The following is a 16718-nucleotide window of genomic DNA, read 5'->3' on the forward strand; positions in this document are numbered from 1 at the left end:
TATAATTAGATAGAAATCTGACAAAATACTACAATTGTTGTTGAGTGTTCGGCCCGCGGGCCGCGAGTTTGGATCATTGTTATGCGCAATTTTGCATAACTAGCTAAAATCCTACAATCAACTTTCGTTTTTTTCTGAAATACACATTCAGACTTACGTTAACACATTTAGACTTGAAGTTTGAGAAAAACTGGGTTAACGCAACTGAGATAAATTTTGTCAGGGATTGTGTATCATAAAATATGGCAACCCTAGGCGAGGCGGAACAATAAAGATATAAAAGATTTAGAAAGCAAAACTAATTAAACCGAATAATTTGCAAACAATAAAGAATTTGCCATCGTTTATTGGTTGACATTGTCCTACACAAACAGTTCCTGTAAATGCGGCCAAGAAGACAGGTTTGCTTAAAAACAAAACACCAAAAAATTGAATATGCTTTTCAGCCGCACTTCGATTTCTAAGAATTGGAAAGCAAACACTGGTTCAGCGATGTAGGAGGAAATAGCTGTGACAGAACGACACAAGTTGTGGGTGGATGCCTGCAGCGAAATGTTTGGAGGTCTGGACATCGTCACTGTTAACGCCGTTCACGGAAATGATGGGAAGGATTACATTATTGAGGTTGGGCTTGACGTGTTTGTGAGATGAAAAACACTGTTGCTTTTTCTCGAGTTTTACCTAAACTTACAAATTTTAATTGTTGCTTATTGATAAATGAGTTCTTATGCTGACCGATAGACGAAACAAATGCAGAAAAAAATACTGAAAACTCTTTCACTGTTATTTAAATAACCGAATGGTTCTAAACCTGACAAGTATCCCATCCCAGCGAAAAATTCTTACAAATTCTGAGCAAAAATTGCACTTTTGCATTTGCGTGTTGTTTATACAACTAGACAATTTTGGCAGCATGGCATTCGAAGTCGTGTGGAGACCATCTTAAATATTTTTGCTCTGTTTAGCTTTATATATTTTGTTTGTGCTATATCAGCAAGAAATACAGCTATGATGAAAAAATTTTGTTACTCGTTTCAAATCTGATTGAAAAAAATGCTTTAGATAATGCAATAAGGGCGTGCAATAAAAAAACATTTAAAAAATGTTATTCCTATATCTAATGGGATGCAATAAAAACATATCAATAGTTTGTTATTCTGTGCTCTCCGACTTTTGTCATTTTTGCGGCGCGACAAATGTTCGACTTCAACGTTATTCCGACTTCCTTTTACCGCGTAACCTGTACCGTGTTTACACCTTCGTCACCAAGCCACCGAATCACGTGGGCCCACTTGAGAATTTTCCCACAGTGAGCGCGATCGGTTGGAACGCTGACGTAACATCTGGTGTGCGGGGTGCACTCCATTATCATGCCACTGTTGCAAACACAAACAGAAATATGAAACAAAGCGGAAACGCCATTTGTTTGTCAAAATCATTGACCAACTATGTCACGTTACTTAGTGCAACTAACTTTAGGATCTAAAGCTTGTCTGATGCCGACGAATGCTTATGACAAAATAAAGGTGACCATTTAGGATGTGACACAGCTTCGTTTAGTAAATAGAAAATGTTTAGTAAACAAAAAATATGAACTCCGTTACATTTAGATTGCCACTTTTGCGGTATTGACTGACTGTACATTGAGGAAAGCCATCTACTATAATAAACCAGCAATTTATATTACAAGCAGCTAAAGTAGACAAAAAGACGCAAAACCATGCCAAGAAACCAGTCAGCTGTTTTCCAATGGCCCTGGAAACTTGTTTTTCGGCAACTGCGACCAGTCGTGCTAAATCTTATGAATGAACTGTTGCCGCCAGGCATAATGTACCAACTTTATGGCACTTTAAAACAGCTTTGTGTTTTCAATTTATGTCATTACCCTGATGAAGGTATTTCGTATGGGACATCGCAACGTCGGCATATTATAATAAAAACTGCTGGAAGAACTGAAAATTTGTTGATGCTGAATCTTATATGATGCATTTTTGTGTAGGTAAACGACTGCAGCATGCCACTGTTGGGAGAGCGCCAAGAAGATGACAGAAAACTGATATCGGATCTTGTCCTACAACGTATGACCGCCTGCATTCGTCCGCACAATCCTTCAAGTCACAACTCGTGGCCAACTCCACAAATGAGGTATAACAAGCACACCAGTAGGCAACAATGCAACAGTTTCGCATTGTTTTTTTAAGACAGTTATAAAAACTCCAGGGAACGAGAAATAGCTGATTGGTGGACGGAAGCATAAGTGACCAAGTTGATTGGTCGCACCATCAAATTGTAACTGCCAATACTTTGCTTGTATGGGCCATTTAAAGATGTAAGGAAACTTGGCTGACAACCTATACTCCACACTTACGAAGCAATCCTTGCTATAGTTAGATTTAGGCAAAAATAAAACACGCCAAATACATTTTTTTACATGTATAAAACAAATACATTTTTTACATGTATATATTTCGTTTTAAAGAATGACACAGAGGCCACAAGTAAGCAGCAAGCCTCCGATTCCATCTGCACCACCGTCCTGTCCACCTTCAGCACCGCCCAGTAGTCACGGATCCGAACCACCGTCCCCTACTGCTACCAAGCGGGATGTTTGCACTAGCGAACCACCGTCGCCAGGTGGACCTAGAAAGCGTCGCCGATCCCGTTCGGGAACGATCAGCGAAGACGAGGAAAGCAAGGCCGAGAAGATACGAAGTCTGCGGCAGTCGTTTGCGAGTTTGTTTTCTGACTAGACGTGGTTTGTTGGACACGTATAATGTGATGTACAAAATATGCACTGCAATATCAACGTTATATTATATATTTCGCATTATTTAATTCATTATGGCGCAATGGCGTTTAACAGTCTGATCTCGCTTCTATACGCTGAGTGACTGTTTGGTAGCGTAAGTTGTTTTTTCGTTCTTTGTATAGAGTTTATGTATACGACCATTCAACTTATCAATAAACATCTAAAAATTTGCCCCACGCTGGTGTTTTGTGTACATAAGCTTGAGAATGAAATTGCATGGTGATTATTTATTTATGACGACACTGCGATGGCGCACAGTAGACAGGGTGTTGTGTTTTGAATTTACATCACGTCAATATATCTTGTAGTATTTTTGTATTTGTGTTTTTTTCCTGCTGTTATATATTTTCGACGTTGCTTCGTAGTTAGTAATAACCTGTGTTGTTACGGTTAAAGTAACAATTGTAGTCTTCTCGCGTACACAGTTGGAGAAATATGTTTAGAGATAAATTTTGGCCTACACATTTATTTTAAAAATCATGATTTTACGAACATATTTTTGGCAAAAAAATTCTCAGGCTTCTGACTCGGAAATACAAACGATTTTATAACATTAGCATTATAATTGCTTTTTTGTCCTTCATAAACAATGAACACTAGCTTTCTCTTCCAGGTTTTGTGCAATATTTTTACTCGTATCGTGTATATTTTTGTTGCTTGATGATGTTGTGTTCACTTGCTTACACTGCCCGTTCCTTAATGTTTCCATTGCTTGTTCCTGTAATATTTACTTTTTGTTGTTTGATCGTAGTGCTGGTTTAACAATCGTCTTGTCCGTGTGTGTAAAACGTTTAATATTTGCAATACGATTTTGTACAGGGAAACTGCAGCAATACAAAATATTTCTGGATTTCTTGTGAAGTTTTTGTATTACATTAAACCAACCACTTTGGAAAACACCAGAATGAAATTGTTTAGGTTAAAACTAAAATTCACTTTTTTTAGTGCTTCTAAACGCTTAAGTAACACAGATGGTGACTTCATTAACCAAACCTTAGTGATGTCGGACAATTACATACCAGTTGTCGATTTCGAAGCATATAATTTGGAAAGGAAAGAATGCTTGCAAGAAGATCTTACGAAAATTGGAAAACAGCTTGTCGACGCTTTCTCCAATATTGGTTTTGTGTACATAAAAAATCACGGTATATCTGAGTAAGTGATGTTTGCAATTTTTCAAATTATAGAAGAATATAAGTGTGAATGTTTCAGGTCTTACTTAAAAAACCTTGAGACTGTCACAGAAAGGTTTTTCACAAGTCCAGATGAGGAGAAACAACGTTATGCTAGAATGGGACGAAAAACATTTGGTTGGATTGGTATTGGGAAAGAAAACGCAAGGTGAGCCCATTTGTGTTTCCATTTTGCTGTTTGAAAAGTATTGTTTTGTTGTAGACTACATAAAAATATGTTGTTGAATTTAACACAGAGCGGATCCGAGTTTACCTGGAGATTACAAGGAAGCGTTTAACATAGATGGAAATCTATTCACTGGAAATAAAAGTGATTGGCCGGATGACATTGCTCCTGGTTTCTCTTGTGGAATTAAGGATTTTATGGAACGCGCAAGAAAATTATCGTTTCGCATTCTTCATGCTTTGGCAATTGGACTTGAATTAAAGGTTGTCGTTTATTTGTGCTTGCAATAATCGATAAATGCACCATTTATATTAAAAATGTAGGTTTTATCATCACAAGCTCCTGCTCTAAATTTTGCTGGTTTTGAACTATTATGCATACAAATATCAGGATAAGAAGTGAAATTTGTGCCAAAATTTACTTCCACAATAAAAAAAATTAAAATTTAGTATTGTATATTTTTTAATATACTGCTGATTTTTAGGACGAGTTTTTCTTTCAAAAGTGCCACATCAAAATAAACACCAGTAAAAATCCCACAACCGCCAGGTCTCTTTATTATCCCCCATTGCCAGATGATTTGCTGCCGAACCAGATGAGATTAGGAGATCATTGCGACAACACTTCAATATCACTTGTTTTTCAGGATGATGTTGGCGGTTTACAGGTTAACGTTAACATGAAATACCTGCATGTATCACAATATGCTTACATGAAGCAAATTTTGTGTGGAGGTTTTAAGAGCTGACCGCGTGTTTGCTGATGCAACACCTATTAAGGGAACTGTTCTAGTCAACATCGGCGATATTTTGCAACACTGGACCAACCACAAGCTTTTGTCCACCGTAAGACACACCCGTTACCAAAAGTTATTGATAAATCGCTGCAAAAAAGAGTTTCACTTGCTTTTAATATTCTGCAACGCAGAACAATACATTGCGTGAAAAAGATTTCGCATAAACATTGAGAAATCCCTCAAAAAGTGTATGAAGTGTATTGTTTTGTTGAACTATATTGTAAGTTAGATGTAGACGCTTTTTTAAACGTTTTTAGCATCAAGGATTCAAATAAAGCATCGTTCTATCACCATTTAAACAGATGATAGTATCAGGCCTTTTTGACCTTGATTCTTCTTATTTAATATCTAGTATCCTTTTTGATTTGATTTGATTTGTTTGTTTGTACATTTTTATCTTCGTTGGGCGGGCAACGCCTGAATGCGTTAAGCTCTTCACTGCCGTCGAGCTGCCTGTTTTTATTGCAAGTCCGTTGATCATTTTTTATTTTGAGTTTTTTTTCGGCAGTCGGTGACTTCAATATAGTTCAACCCATCGGGAACCACTGGGTTGGAGCAATGCCGCTTAAGTTTCTTGATTAGGGAAACACAAGCGACCGAGATAGTATAAAACCCCCGTGTGATCACAAGGCGGTTGCGCTGACCACTCGGCCAACTTGGCGGACATTTAGTTTTTGTCTATGTTTACTTCTGATTGTTTTTTTTATACTTAGATACACCGGGTAATTATAAAACAAGGAGAGCTAAGGAACAAACTGGTTCGACGCTCATTGGTTTATTTCGTGATTCCGGACGATGATGCGTTTATTAACAAGCCGCTTGTCTACAAAGACGAATCCTTAAACGAAGTGAATATTGAACCGCATAAGCTAATCACAGCAAAAGACTGGCTCATGGAGAAATTTGCTGGTTATTGGAATTTTACAGAGGACGAAGATTAGATATTGAAGTTCCACAAGTGTCATCGAAATTCTTGCTTTGAGTTTGCCCACAAGTGTACAAAACCTTTTTGCATTTATGTAATTTTTAAATACTGAGTTTCGGTATTGTATAGCAAAATGTATTAAAAATAAACTCTTTGCTGCAACATAAAGTTCAGTCGTTAAAGCAAAATGTGTTGTTTTGAAGGTTATGTGCTGATAATGTCAAACGCATGTTTACTGCACAATGGTAAACATGCATATACACATCGCTTTGACATAGAAACACATCATTTCGCTGACAAACCACATCCCTGCAAGGTTGAGCAAAGTAGAAAGTAGAAAGCGTTTAAAAAGAGCTAGAATAGCATAAAGGTAAAAGAATAGCATAAAGAAGTTATTTAATTCCCAGTACTGCTTGTAACGTATAATGTTGTTATGCGTTTTAAAAGCATTTAGATTGCATGTAGAAGTGGCCCCAAGTTTTGCCATGTAAATTTAAACAATCTGGCCTAAAATTTGTTTCAAAAATGGCTAAAACTTGTACCTAAATTTCGGAACTTTAGTTGCTGCTGCTTGGTTTAGATCTACGCCGCAAAACCAACCCATGCAATGTTAAAATAGAAACTGTTTTTAAAGCAGAACAGTAGTGTCTCTGTAGGTTCGAGATGGGTAAAAACTATATTCCGATTATTGACTTTGAGTCTTGTAGTTTAACAAAAGACGAATGTTCACATGAAGATTTAGGTAGAATTGGAAAACAGCTTGTTGAAGAATTCTCAAACGTTGGTTTTGTATATCTGAAAAATTATGGATTTACAGAGTACGTGTATTATTTGGGAAATAAACAATTAAGATCATATGTTTAACCCCAACAATGTGTGCAGTGCCTACATAGACAAACTTCACGAAGTGACTGGAAGATTTTTTACCAGTCCCATTGAAGATAAAATGCGGTACGAACGAAAAGGCGCCAGCGCTTTCGGATATATCGAAATGGAAAAGGAAAATTCAACGTAGGTATATATAAAGATGTCTCAGGAACAAAAACAAAACCAAGATTTCGGCCAAGGCCAAAAGCAAGTGTAGTCAAGCGAGTGTACTTAATACAAAATGTAATGCATTCCTAAAACCATTTATACTTCATACAGAATCTGACTATGCAATTGTTTTATTTGATGTCAATCATTTTCAGTGTCATTGTTATTCCTAAAATTGACGTTTTATAATCATTAGCATGAATTCCAAGTTTCCTTGTGATTACAAAGAGGCGTTTAACATCAACGGTGAATCGCTTGCACGTGATAATAGTGAATGGCCAGATGACATTGCTCCGGGTTTCTCTGAAGGAATTCTAGATTTTATGACACGATCGCAGAAGTTGTCACTTCGCATTCTTCATGCACTGGCAATTGGAATGGGGTTAAAGGTCAGCTTCAAGTATATTGGCTAACGATATAAGTTTACAAAACCAAAAATGATTTTTCGGAAAACCTGATGACCGGAAGAAAATTCTCATGTAATGTATTGTCGAAACGTATTTGATTTCTTCACTTCGTATATTACAACCAAGATAAAAAAAATTATCAAAAACGCACTAAACCAGCAAAGGTGAATAATATTCGTTGCTGCTTATAGGTGGTAAAATCATTTAATGTCAACTCATTTTACAACTAACGAAGTTCGAATCCAACCACAACATGCATTTCAGGACGAGAACTTCTTTTACAAATGCCACAGCAAGATGCACACAAAAGATAGTTACACATCCGCCAAGACGATGTACTATCCACCCATCGTACATGAACTGAAGCCAGGTCAACTTCGTCACGGGGAACATGCTGACATAACAACTATTTCGTTGGTATTTCAGGATAAAGTGGGCGGATTGCAGGTTAACTTTCCCAAACATTTTAAACTTTTAAACGCTCCTAGCGGTTGTGACGTAAACAAACTTATGCCTTTACAACCTTACATGTCAAAAATGAACAACATGTGTATTGTTAATTTTAGGTCAAAGGCCTCAATGGTTGCTATGTAGATGCGAAACCCATTAAGGATACAGTACTCGTTAACGTCGGCGATATTTTGCAGCATTGGACCAATGGTAGACTCAAATCAACGGTAAGTTGTCGGCAAGTTTGAGCACAAGCATGGGCGCCGGCAGAAAATTTTGCAAGAGGGGGCAAATTTTGGCTCATACTTTACCGCATCAAGAATTTGTTACATATGAAAGCATAAATCGTGTAGTTCACAATTGAGTTGCCTAAAAGTTAAAGCATTAAACGATGTCACAAATCCCCGCGCTGCCACTTTAATTAGGTTTGCTGCAAAATATGTTAAATTGAGGTACACTGAAATTCCAAGGGGGGTCAAGTGCCCCCTCTTGCTCCTACGTGCCGGAGCCCATGAGTACAAGTATATGTTGTCTTGGACATAAAGAAGAACCCTGATCTGTAAACCAACCAACAGTTTAATCACTGTGCCGTGGGTTTTGCACCGTTCTCTTTAAGATGTAATGTAATGCGTCAGTACATAAATAGAAACGAATTCTCCTCACTGAAAAAATAACACTGCTTACATCACAGCTGTGGTAAAATAGTAGAATTTCAGTCCGTGCTATTTCCGGCTAAGCGTTGTCACGATGGCATTGACAAATACGAAGCTATATTTTCGTTGTTTCTATAGGTACACAGGGTTGTGGCCGAAGCTCATGAAAAACAGGGAAGATCCACTCGACGTTCGTTGGCCTATTTTTCGTTGCCTAACAATGATGGTTTATTTAATAAGCCGTTGGTGTACAAAGATGAAAGTCTAAATAATGAAGACGACTTATCGATCAAACCAATTCTTCTTGAAAAGTGGTTATTTGAAAAAATGAAACAGTTTTGGGACGTTACAGAAATAGAATAAATGTTAAAACAACTTGTATCCTTTCGTTGTTTGACATGTGTTTGGTACATAAAGTATATGTAACATTTTAGAGTGAAATTATTGTCATGTCAGATTGCAGTTGCTGTTAGGCAGTTCCCACTTACATTTGGGTTGCGAAGAACTTCTTTTTACCCATCGATACATTTTTGCAAAAAAATTATTACAATGACCCAATGGCTTGACAATATGTACTTTTACCGGATTATCACGCTTTTATAACTCAGTTGCGAATAGATAGAGGCACAACTAAAATGCAAGTTGAAAAGGTCAACAAACAGCAAAAATAAACAAATAGGTTTTCGAAAAATACAACAATAAAAAATACTAAATAACCAGTGCGGCTTTGCCCATTTTCTAACATTATTTTTTTTCACAAGTATCTTACATTCACACTTGTTTGCAAACTTGCAGGTCATAAGATGCTCGATTACATTTCAAAGAACAATTCACATATATGACCTCACAGGTAGAGTTACGGAATCTTGTGTTAATATTTATCGTAGTTCAAAGTACCATGCGTTGATGTGAAGACTTTAAAACCGTAACTCCGTGGAAGTTAAAATACTAACTTGATGGTTGATCGAATACAAATTCATTTTCGTTTTAAAAGGGCAGTTTTTCGTCTCGCGCTGTGCTGTTTCCTATAGTTTTTTTGCGAAATGTAAATAAAATAATCTTTCAAATTTAAAGATATGCGACCCAATAAAGGTATAGTAAATGCATGATGATGTCGTTAACAAACAATAGAAACACAACGTCGGCTGTTTCATGAAACACCCACCATTTACATGCACTGACTTGCTCCTGCTTTGTGTCAACCGGTGTTTAAATACATACGTTGTTTTGCAAAAAAAGAAGAATGTGTAAATTATAAGTGACGCAAAACCATAACTTTACATTTTATACAAATAAAAACGGTATTTCCTCCCACTTCACAATAAGCTTCGCACCAACAGTAATCACAAACAACGCAAATCAAACCATTCAACTTTCTGAAGTGTTTTGATCGTTTTTGGTAACATCCCAAAACTGTTTCATCTTTCCAAGTATCCACTCTTCGACAGTCATTTCACTGATTGGTTCGCCGTCTTTCACGTTTAGACTTTCGTCTTTGTAAACCAATGGCTTGTTTATAAGAGCGTCATTGTTTGCCATTGTGAAATAGGCCAGCGAACGACGTGTAGACTTTCCTCCTCTTTCGTCAGCTTTGGCTACAACTCTGTGTACCTGCTCAAAAAAATGATGTAATAGTTTGTTTCCAAAAAACGAGTCGTGATTATTAACAAAATTACTTTAATTAAAAATCTCTGACCATTTGCATGTTAGCGCGTATCTGCACAAAACGTGTTCAACTTTTTATCCAAGCCCTCCCTTTAAGTACCCACAAGTTAAAGATAGGTTAGAAAAATTGTTTAATAAACAGCATATTAGGTTACCGTTGATTTGAGCTTGCCATTCGTCCAATATTGTAGAATATCACCAACGTTTACAACCACGGTATCTTCAATAGGTGTGGCATCTATAAACGTTCCATCTTTGCCTTTAATCTATATTCAATTTTTTCTCTAGCAATTACTGTCTTAATTTTTGTGTGTACCAAATTTTTTTATTGTGCATTGTTGTTGGTCTGCAACAGTTTTATTAGTTCTTCGAATCTGTTTTGCGTTACAAACTGTTTATTCTTTTCACTCCAACTAGTAAACTTTGTCAGTAGCGTAAAACACCAATCACAAGGATAAGTATAAACGATGTTTTAGCGATTTTACCTGCAAACCACCAACTTTATCTTGAAACACCAATGTAATTGTGCCGAGATCTGCATGTTCACCATGGCGAACTTGGCCCGGTTTTAGTTCTCTGACAATTGGTGGGTAGTATAACGTTTTTGCTGTTGTGTAACTTTCCTTCGTGTGCATTTTGTTGTGGTATTTGTAAAACGTATATTCGTCCTAAAAACAAGACACCAAGCATTATACTATTGACAAAGCGAACATAAGACGAATACAAACAGCACCGCGTGCTGGTGCAGATCCAAAAAGCAAATCAAAGTTCAGTAAAAGTTAGACAAAAACGTGAAATGTCATGTTTGATCTGCTGTGCAAAGTCTGATCTGCTGTGCAAAGACAGATAGTTTCTTATGCGTAAACGCAATTTATCAAACATTAACTTTTCTTATTTACTTTTTAATAATGATGGAACAACGTCAATGTGTGTGTTTTTTGTAATAAAAGCACAAGATGGTATTTTTTTTACATAACAAAGTTATTAGTGATTCAATCCACTTATGGGACTAAGTTCAGCAAGTGTGGTTCAAACCTTTAATCCCATTCCAATTGCCAGTGCATGAAGAATGCGAAGTGACAACTTCTGCGATCGTGTCATAAAATCCAGAATTCCTTCAGAGAAACCTGGAGCAATGTCATCTGGCCACTCACTATTATCACGTGCAAACGATTCACCATTGATGTTAAACGCCTCCTTGTAATCGCAAGGAATGTTGGGATCCATTCTAAAAGAAAACAACTAAGATGGATATTTATTTATTATAGGGATCAGCCCTGAAATGTTCAGGCAGACCAATCTTTGCCATATATTCTTATTTAAATCAAAATATAGTCGGTATTTCGACTTAAACAAGCATGTAAAAGAATGATTTGTAAACAAGAATCATTCCTAACTGTAAAGTTACGCAAAGCGTTTTACCTTATTATGATTTTTATAAGCATGCCTAATAACCTAAAAGTTTAAACAGCAACAAAATTGTTGTGTCGGGTGAAACTATGTAAACGTTTCTAACATGATGCACACTTTGAAGATTTAGTCTAGAACCTACGTAGGGTTTTCTTTTTCCATTTCGATGTACCCAAAAGCGCTGTTTCCTTGTCGTTCATAACGCATCTTTTCATTGACCGGATTCTTAAAGAAGGTTTCGGTGACTTGATTAAGTTCTTGTATGTAGGCACTGCATAGAAACGGTTGCTTGTCATATTGATTAAAAAATTATACTCGTCTTGTTATATTCACGTACTCTTTGAAGCCATAGTTTTTCAGATAGACAAAACCAACTTGTGAGAATCCTTCTACCAACTGTTTTCCGATTCTAGTTAACTCTTCGTGTGAACATTCTTCTTTCGCTAAACTGCACGACTCAAAATCAATAATTGGAATGTAACTTTTCCCCATCTTTATTTACAACAATACCAATCAACTATTTGATTTACAAAAACGTCCGTTACATTCAACGCAATGCAATGAATTCCTGGCGCGATCAGCAGACATGTGACAGCATGGCGGTTTTCACTGGTATTTATAGTCACTTGACGGTCTTTCCCGAATGTGTTTTTGTCCTGACGCAGAGTGGTGACAAACGTCATAACTCGGGCGATCAAAGTCTTGCAGTTTTTCTGTACGATGTTGTCACTTTGCATGATAGGTTATGTTACTTTGTTGATATGGCGCCAATTTGTGTGTGTGAAGGTTTTGTAAACTGACCGTGCCTTTTCTGATACAACACCTACCGAGAAAATTTACCTGCTGAACATGGGCGATATTTTACAACACGGGACCAATCACAAGCTTCTTTTTATCTGAAGTCTCGCTGCAATGTATTTTTTCTACCTCTTTATGATATATTCACCTGTCAAAAATACATGGAAAATTTATTGCGTGTTTTATGCCATATTTGGTAGGCTATACTGCTAAAACTGAATTTACACGGTTACGCTTGTTCCAAAGAATAAAAAAAAACACTAAATACATCCTAAACAAGACTACTAAGGAACAAGAAACTATAAAGGGTTTATTATCAACTTTCTGTAGGTCAAGGTGGGTGTCAAATCCCAATAAAGACACTCTCCTGGTAAACGTCGATCGCATTGTATAGCTTCGCACCAATGCTAAGCTTCAATTAGCAATGTGTTGCTAAGTTAACATTTGTACAACTTGTGATATTGTCATGTCGAAAAGTGCTATATCTTCTAACCTAGCTGTTTAACACTTTTAATCAGGCACAACGTCATTACGAGCAAGTTACGTGGTCAATACGTAAGAGTAATCGTTTGCATCTTTAATTAGGTTAGCTATTTTTATCATGTCTGCGGCTCATTGAAGATGTCTGGTGGTATTTTAAAGACGTAATTCAATCCTTAAAGCCACAAACGGAAGGAAATTCATCCCGATATTCAACTAGACTTCCGGTAAACAAAATTCCATGCTGCCTCAGCTGTGATAAGATATAATTGTACAAATTTAGTCGGTGACTATTTTCGTTACCATCAGACGATCGCGCTATTTTGCTGGCGGAAAGGAAAAAACGAAATCCTTGTGAAGCTCATTGGCCTATTTTAAGTTGCCTAACAATAGTTGCATAATACGCCGTTTAAATACAAAGATTAAACTCTATTCCTTTAAGTGTCACAGTCGATTCATCAAACAAACAAATGATTCTGGAAAACTGTTTAATTGTTTCAAGTCGATGCATTCAGTGTGCCTTTTATGATCTAGTTACATATTACAGACTACATTAAGAATATTTTTTTTATCTCGGCAAACGGTTTTAACGTATTATTTTCAACAATGGTTTTAGGTCTGTAAATAACCAGGCCTTCGACAATGGATGCTTCTTTCTATATTTCACTATCTTGGATTTGTATTGAAAAACATTAGGCAGTGTTTTTGCTCTTTTACGTCAAAAACATATCACAAGCTTGCGTTAGACTGTTCCAATGTGCACCACTCAACTTAATGTATAAACTATGTTACATCCTATTTGCCAGTAATTGCCAATTTCTATAGATTCCCGCATTTCCTTAGTACAACTTGTGTTGTAACCTAGTGCGTTGTGTGACGTAACAATGGACTGCCAGTTTTGTGTGATAACGCAACGTGGTTTAGTTCTTTTCGTTGCTGACTTCCGTGGAGCACGGTGCTGCGTCGGTTGCTGTAGAAAAGCTGTTTATTGTCGTGTTGACGATTATTGGTGAGTCAATTTGTATATATGTGTTTAATGACTCAATATTGTGAATTACCATAATGAATGCTAACCGCTGTGAACTTGACCTAAAATGTCATTTCCCTTTTTTAATAGTCGTACTGTACGTGTAGTTGGGTTTATTTAAGTTGTATTTGTTTACGCAGCGTTCTTGTACGATATTCATGTGAAGCGTGACTTTTCCACACTGTCGCTCTACATAGCTTGGTAAGCATTGTGTATGACGTCATAATGGCATATTGTGGTTTCATGCTTTATTGCAACCGATCCGTCTGGAAGTCCCCGATTAAAATCGGCTGTGTTACGCAAAATAATGCGTTTCTTATCGGGCGGGATTAGAATCTTTAGAACCTGTGTTATAACACAGCCAGATTGCGGACGGTTTTATCGGTAATGGCAGTGGAGCATTAAATTTGTTTTTTATTGGCAAATATTATTTTTGCTGTGATAATAATCGCAGGTAAATTGGGTTTTATATCAAAATGGCAGTTAATTGTAAAACAGCAAGACAAAAACAAATGCATTCTAAGCTGTAAAATGAATATGTTAAACACTAAAATGGGCCAAGAATCAAGATTGAAGTACCTGATTGGCATCAAGGTTCTGGCAATGAAGCAATGCAAAGAGACCTTTCAGTGAGAAGAATTTCAAGTTCTTACCTTTATATGAAGCAAAGTGAGGACCAGTACACTGTCATATGAGGGCTTGTAGATTGGATTTGAATTGAAATGATTCACAGTAAGTGGCTGCCTTGTTACTGCCTTTCTAAACTCAACTCTTTCTGTATTTCTGGCTGATGTTATTTTGAATTTTAGCACAGTTAAAACCCCCAATATTGAATATTAACTCTGTTTTATAACACTTAGACTGCTTATTGGTGACTAAACTCAAGCCTCTTTTGTTTAACCCATAATTGTCAAGTCAAATGAGCATACACTTTATCTTTATTTTTTTATTGCAGTTCACCATCTGGAAAAATGCTTAAAGCTTGAAAAAATCGACAGAAACATTCCATATCAAAAAAATTGAAGAAACTCTTTCATTGCGGAAGAATTTTGTCGACAAAAACAGCTCTCTCTTAAAGTGTCAGCAAAATCATTGATGTATACAACCTGTTACTTGCCTCACAGGAGAAAATTGTATGTCGAGATATGCACCACATACTTTAGTTTTACATGAATCAAATCGGAATATGTGTTATTTCTTTTCCACTGTTCTACCTGCCTGCAAGTTTATTTATTAGTTCTTATACCCAAATTAAGAATTTGTATTCAAACTTTTGTAGGCGTTGATATTATTTTACCTCCATGGTGATTATGGTCTCATGTAAATTCTGAGAATGTTTTGCACTCTGATGTAGAATCGGACAGTAAAAGTGATTCATCAGACATAAATCGAGAACCTCTAGTTTTGACCAGTAGTCTGCATGATAGCATGTTGTAACAATTGGGTGGTTCAACCTCATTTTTCACATGATATCCGGTTTAATTTTCTTGATAATTCAGCAAATCATTACATTTTCAGCTGTACAATATTGTTTCACCTTTTTGTTTTATTTTAGTCCGTTTACTTAAAGATCCTTGTTTAGTATGTACTGTGTACTTGTAAATGCAGGTTTTAACTGACCAATCAACCAATTGCTGTGAATGTAATTATTTATTCTCTTCCCATTTATTTCTGCTTTCATATAACTATGGGACTCAACTTGAAAATGATGAAATGTGGAAATTGGGTTCATAAGGTGCTTTTTCCATCAATAAAGTTTTGTCCTCACTGTGCATTTGGTGTTTCATCATTTTCATTAGTACAGGCTTTAACGTGTTTGAGACCTTGAGGTATATGTAACGGCTTGAGGTATATGTAAACGGTTTTTACACGCCAACTCCAAACAACATTCAGTAAACGCTTGCAAAATATCGTTAAAATCTGATCATAACCTCGTAAATGAGAGACGTGCATCATAAGCGAACGCAGGGCATGACCGCTTTAAAAATGATTTTTGAGCTGTCGAATTATGTAGCCTATAAAAGCTCCAGATGACAAACGGTTTAAGATAAACACAAACGGTTTTCACAGGTCAACTCTAAAATACATCCAGTAAAGGCATACAAAATATCGTTTAAATCTGATCATAACCTCGTAAATGAGAGGCGTGCATCATAAGCGAATGCAGGGCGTGACCGCTTTAAATATGATTTTTGCGCAGTCAACCAATGGTATACAAGCTCCAGATGTTAAACGGTTTAAGATAAACACAAACGGTTTTCACAGGTCAACTCCAAAATACAGCTAGTAAACGCATACAAAACATCGTTTAAATGTGATAATAACTTTAAACCGTTTAAAATCTGGAGCCTGTACATGCTGTATGGGTAGACCGCGCGCAAAAATCATTTTACAGCGAGCATGCCCTGCGTTCGCTTATGATGCACGCCTCTCATTTACGAGGTTATGATCAGATTCAAACGACATTTTGTATGCCTTTACTGGATGTATTTTAGAGTTGACCTGTGAAAACCGTTTGTGTTTATCTTTAACCGTTTAAAATCTGGAGCTTCTATAGGCTACATAATTCGACAGCGCAAAATCATATTTAAAGCGGTTATGTCATGTATTCGCTTATGATGTACGCCTCTCATTTTCGACGTTTTGATCAGATTTTAACGATATTTTGCAAGCGTTTACTGAATGTTGTTTGGAGTTGGCGTGTAAAAACCGTTTACATATACCTCAAGCCGTTAGTGGTCTCAAACACGTTAAAGCCTGTACTAATGAAAATGATGAAACACCAAATGCACAGTGAGGACAACACTTTATTGATGGAAAAAGCACCTTATGAACCCAATTTCCACACTTCAACATTTTCAAGTTGAGTCCCATAGTTATATGAAAGCAGAAATAAATGGGAAG

General features: G+C 36.6%; 4 protein-coding genes across 4 annotated transcripts; 3 read left to right on the forward strand and 1 right to left on the reverse strand.

The window, feature by feature from the left end:
- The first annotated feature begins 446 nt into the window (after window positions 1-446).
- LOC145224384 (synapsin-2-like) lies at window positions 447-3526 on the forward strand. Its single transcript, XM_080090881.1, has 3 exons — window positions 447-624; window positions 2000-2145; window positions 2480-3526. The coding sequence occupies exons 1-3, from the start codon at window positions 553-555 to the stop codon at window positions 2748-2750; spliced, it is 489 nt and encodes a 162-aa protein (XP_079947007.1). The 5' UTR covers window positions 447-552; the 3' UTR covers window positions 2751-3526.
- Window positions 3527-3809: 283 nt separating this feature from the next.
- Window positions 3810-5905, forward strand: LOC145223582 (uncharacterized). The gene is made up of 6 exons (XM_080089986.1): window positions 3810-3964; window positions 4022-4150; window positions 4239-4431; window positions 4653-4835; window positions 4903-5013; window positions 5678-5905. Exons 1-6 carry the CDS (start codon window positions 3810-3812, stop codon window positions 5903-5905), a joined length of 999 nt encoding a protein of 332 aa, XP_079946112.1.
- Window positions 5906-6552: 647 nt separating this feature from the next.
- LOC145223583 (uncharacterized) lies at window positions 6553-8797 on the forward strand. Its single transcript, XM_080089988.1, has 6 exons — window positions 6553-6707; window positions 6772-6900; window positions 7121-7313; window positions 7596-7778; window positions 7898-8008; window positions 8573-8797. Exons 1-6 carry the CDS (start codon window positions 6553-6555, stop codon window positions 8795-8797), a joined length of 996 nt encoding a protein of 331 aa, XP_079946114.1.
- LOC145224380 (uncharacterized) lies at window positions 8433-12410 on the reverse strand. The gene is made up of 6 exons (XM_080090874.1): window positions 11847-12410; window positions 11652-11780; window positions 11135-11327; window positions 10585-10767; window positions 10255-10365; window positions 8433-10045 (listed from the first exon to the last, which is right to left on the reverse strand). Exons 1-6 carry the CDS (start codon window positions 11999-12001, stop codon window positions 9803-9805), a joined length of 1014 nt encoding a protein of 337 aa, XP_079947000.1. The 5' UTR covers window positions 12002-12410; the 3' UTR covers window positions 8433-9802.
- Window positions 12411-16718: the final 4308 nt, after the last annotated feature.

The sequence above is a fragment of the Phallusia mammillata genome, chromosome 4, assembly GCF_965637545.1.
Source record: "Phallusia mammillata chromosome 4, kaPhaMamm4.hap1.1, whole genome shotgun sequence".
Taxonomy (NCBI): Eukaryota; Metazoa; Chordata; class Ascidiacea; order Phlebobranchia; family Ascidiidae; genus Phallusia; species Phallusia mammillata.

Bases quoted from the DNA above. Each gene is read 5' to 3' on its own strand.
- LOC145223582 (XM_080089986.1), top strand. From the start codon at position 3,810: ATGTCGGACAATTACATACCAGTTGTCGATTTCGAAGCATATAATTTG. The intron at 4,151-4,238 runs GTGAGCCCATTT...AATTTAACACAG, and splicing joins ATTGGGAAAGAAAACGCAAG to AGCGGATCCGAGTTTACCTG. The intron at 4,432-4,652 runs GTTGTCGTTTAT...GCTGATTTTTAG, and splicing joins CAATTGGACTTGAATTAAAG to GACGAGTTTTTCTTTCAAAA.
- LOC145224384 (XM_080090881.1), top strand. From the start codon at position 553: ATGTTTGGAGGTCTGGACATCGTCACTGTTAACGCCGTTCACGGAAAT. The intron at 625-1,999 runs GTTGGGCTTGAC...ATTTTTGTGTAG, and splicing joins GGAAGGATTACATTATTGAG to GTAAACGACTGCAGCATGCC. The intron at 2,146-2,479 runs GTATAACAAGCA...TTCGTTTTAAAG, and splicing joins TGGCCAACTCCACAAATGAG to AATGACACAGAGGCCACAAG.
- LOC145224380 (XM_080090874.1), bottom strand. From the start codon at position 12,001: ATGGGGAAAAGTTACATTCCAATTATTGATTTTGAGTCGTGCAGTTTA. The intron at 11,781-11,846 runs GTACGTGAATAT...GTTTCTATGCAG, and splicing joins AAAAACTATGGCTTCAAAGA to TGCCTACATACAAGAACTTA. The intron at 10,046-10,254 runs GTAACCTAATAT...TTTTTTGAGCAG, and splicing joins ATGGCAAGCTCAAATCAACG to GTACACAGAGTTGTAGCCAA.
- LOC145223583 (XM_080089988.1), top strand. From the start codon at position 6,553: ATGGGTAAAAACTATATTCCGATTATTGACTTTGAGTCTTGTAGTTTA. The intron at 6,708-6,771 runs GTACGTGTATTA...CAATGTGTGCAG, and splicing joins AAAAATTATGGATTTACAGA to TGCCTACATAGACAAACTTC. The intron at 6,901-7,120 runs GTAGGTATATAT...TATAATCATTAG, and splicing joins ATGGAAAAGGAAAATTCAAC to CATGAATTCCAAGTTTCCTT.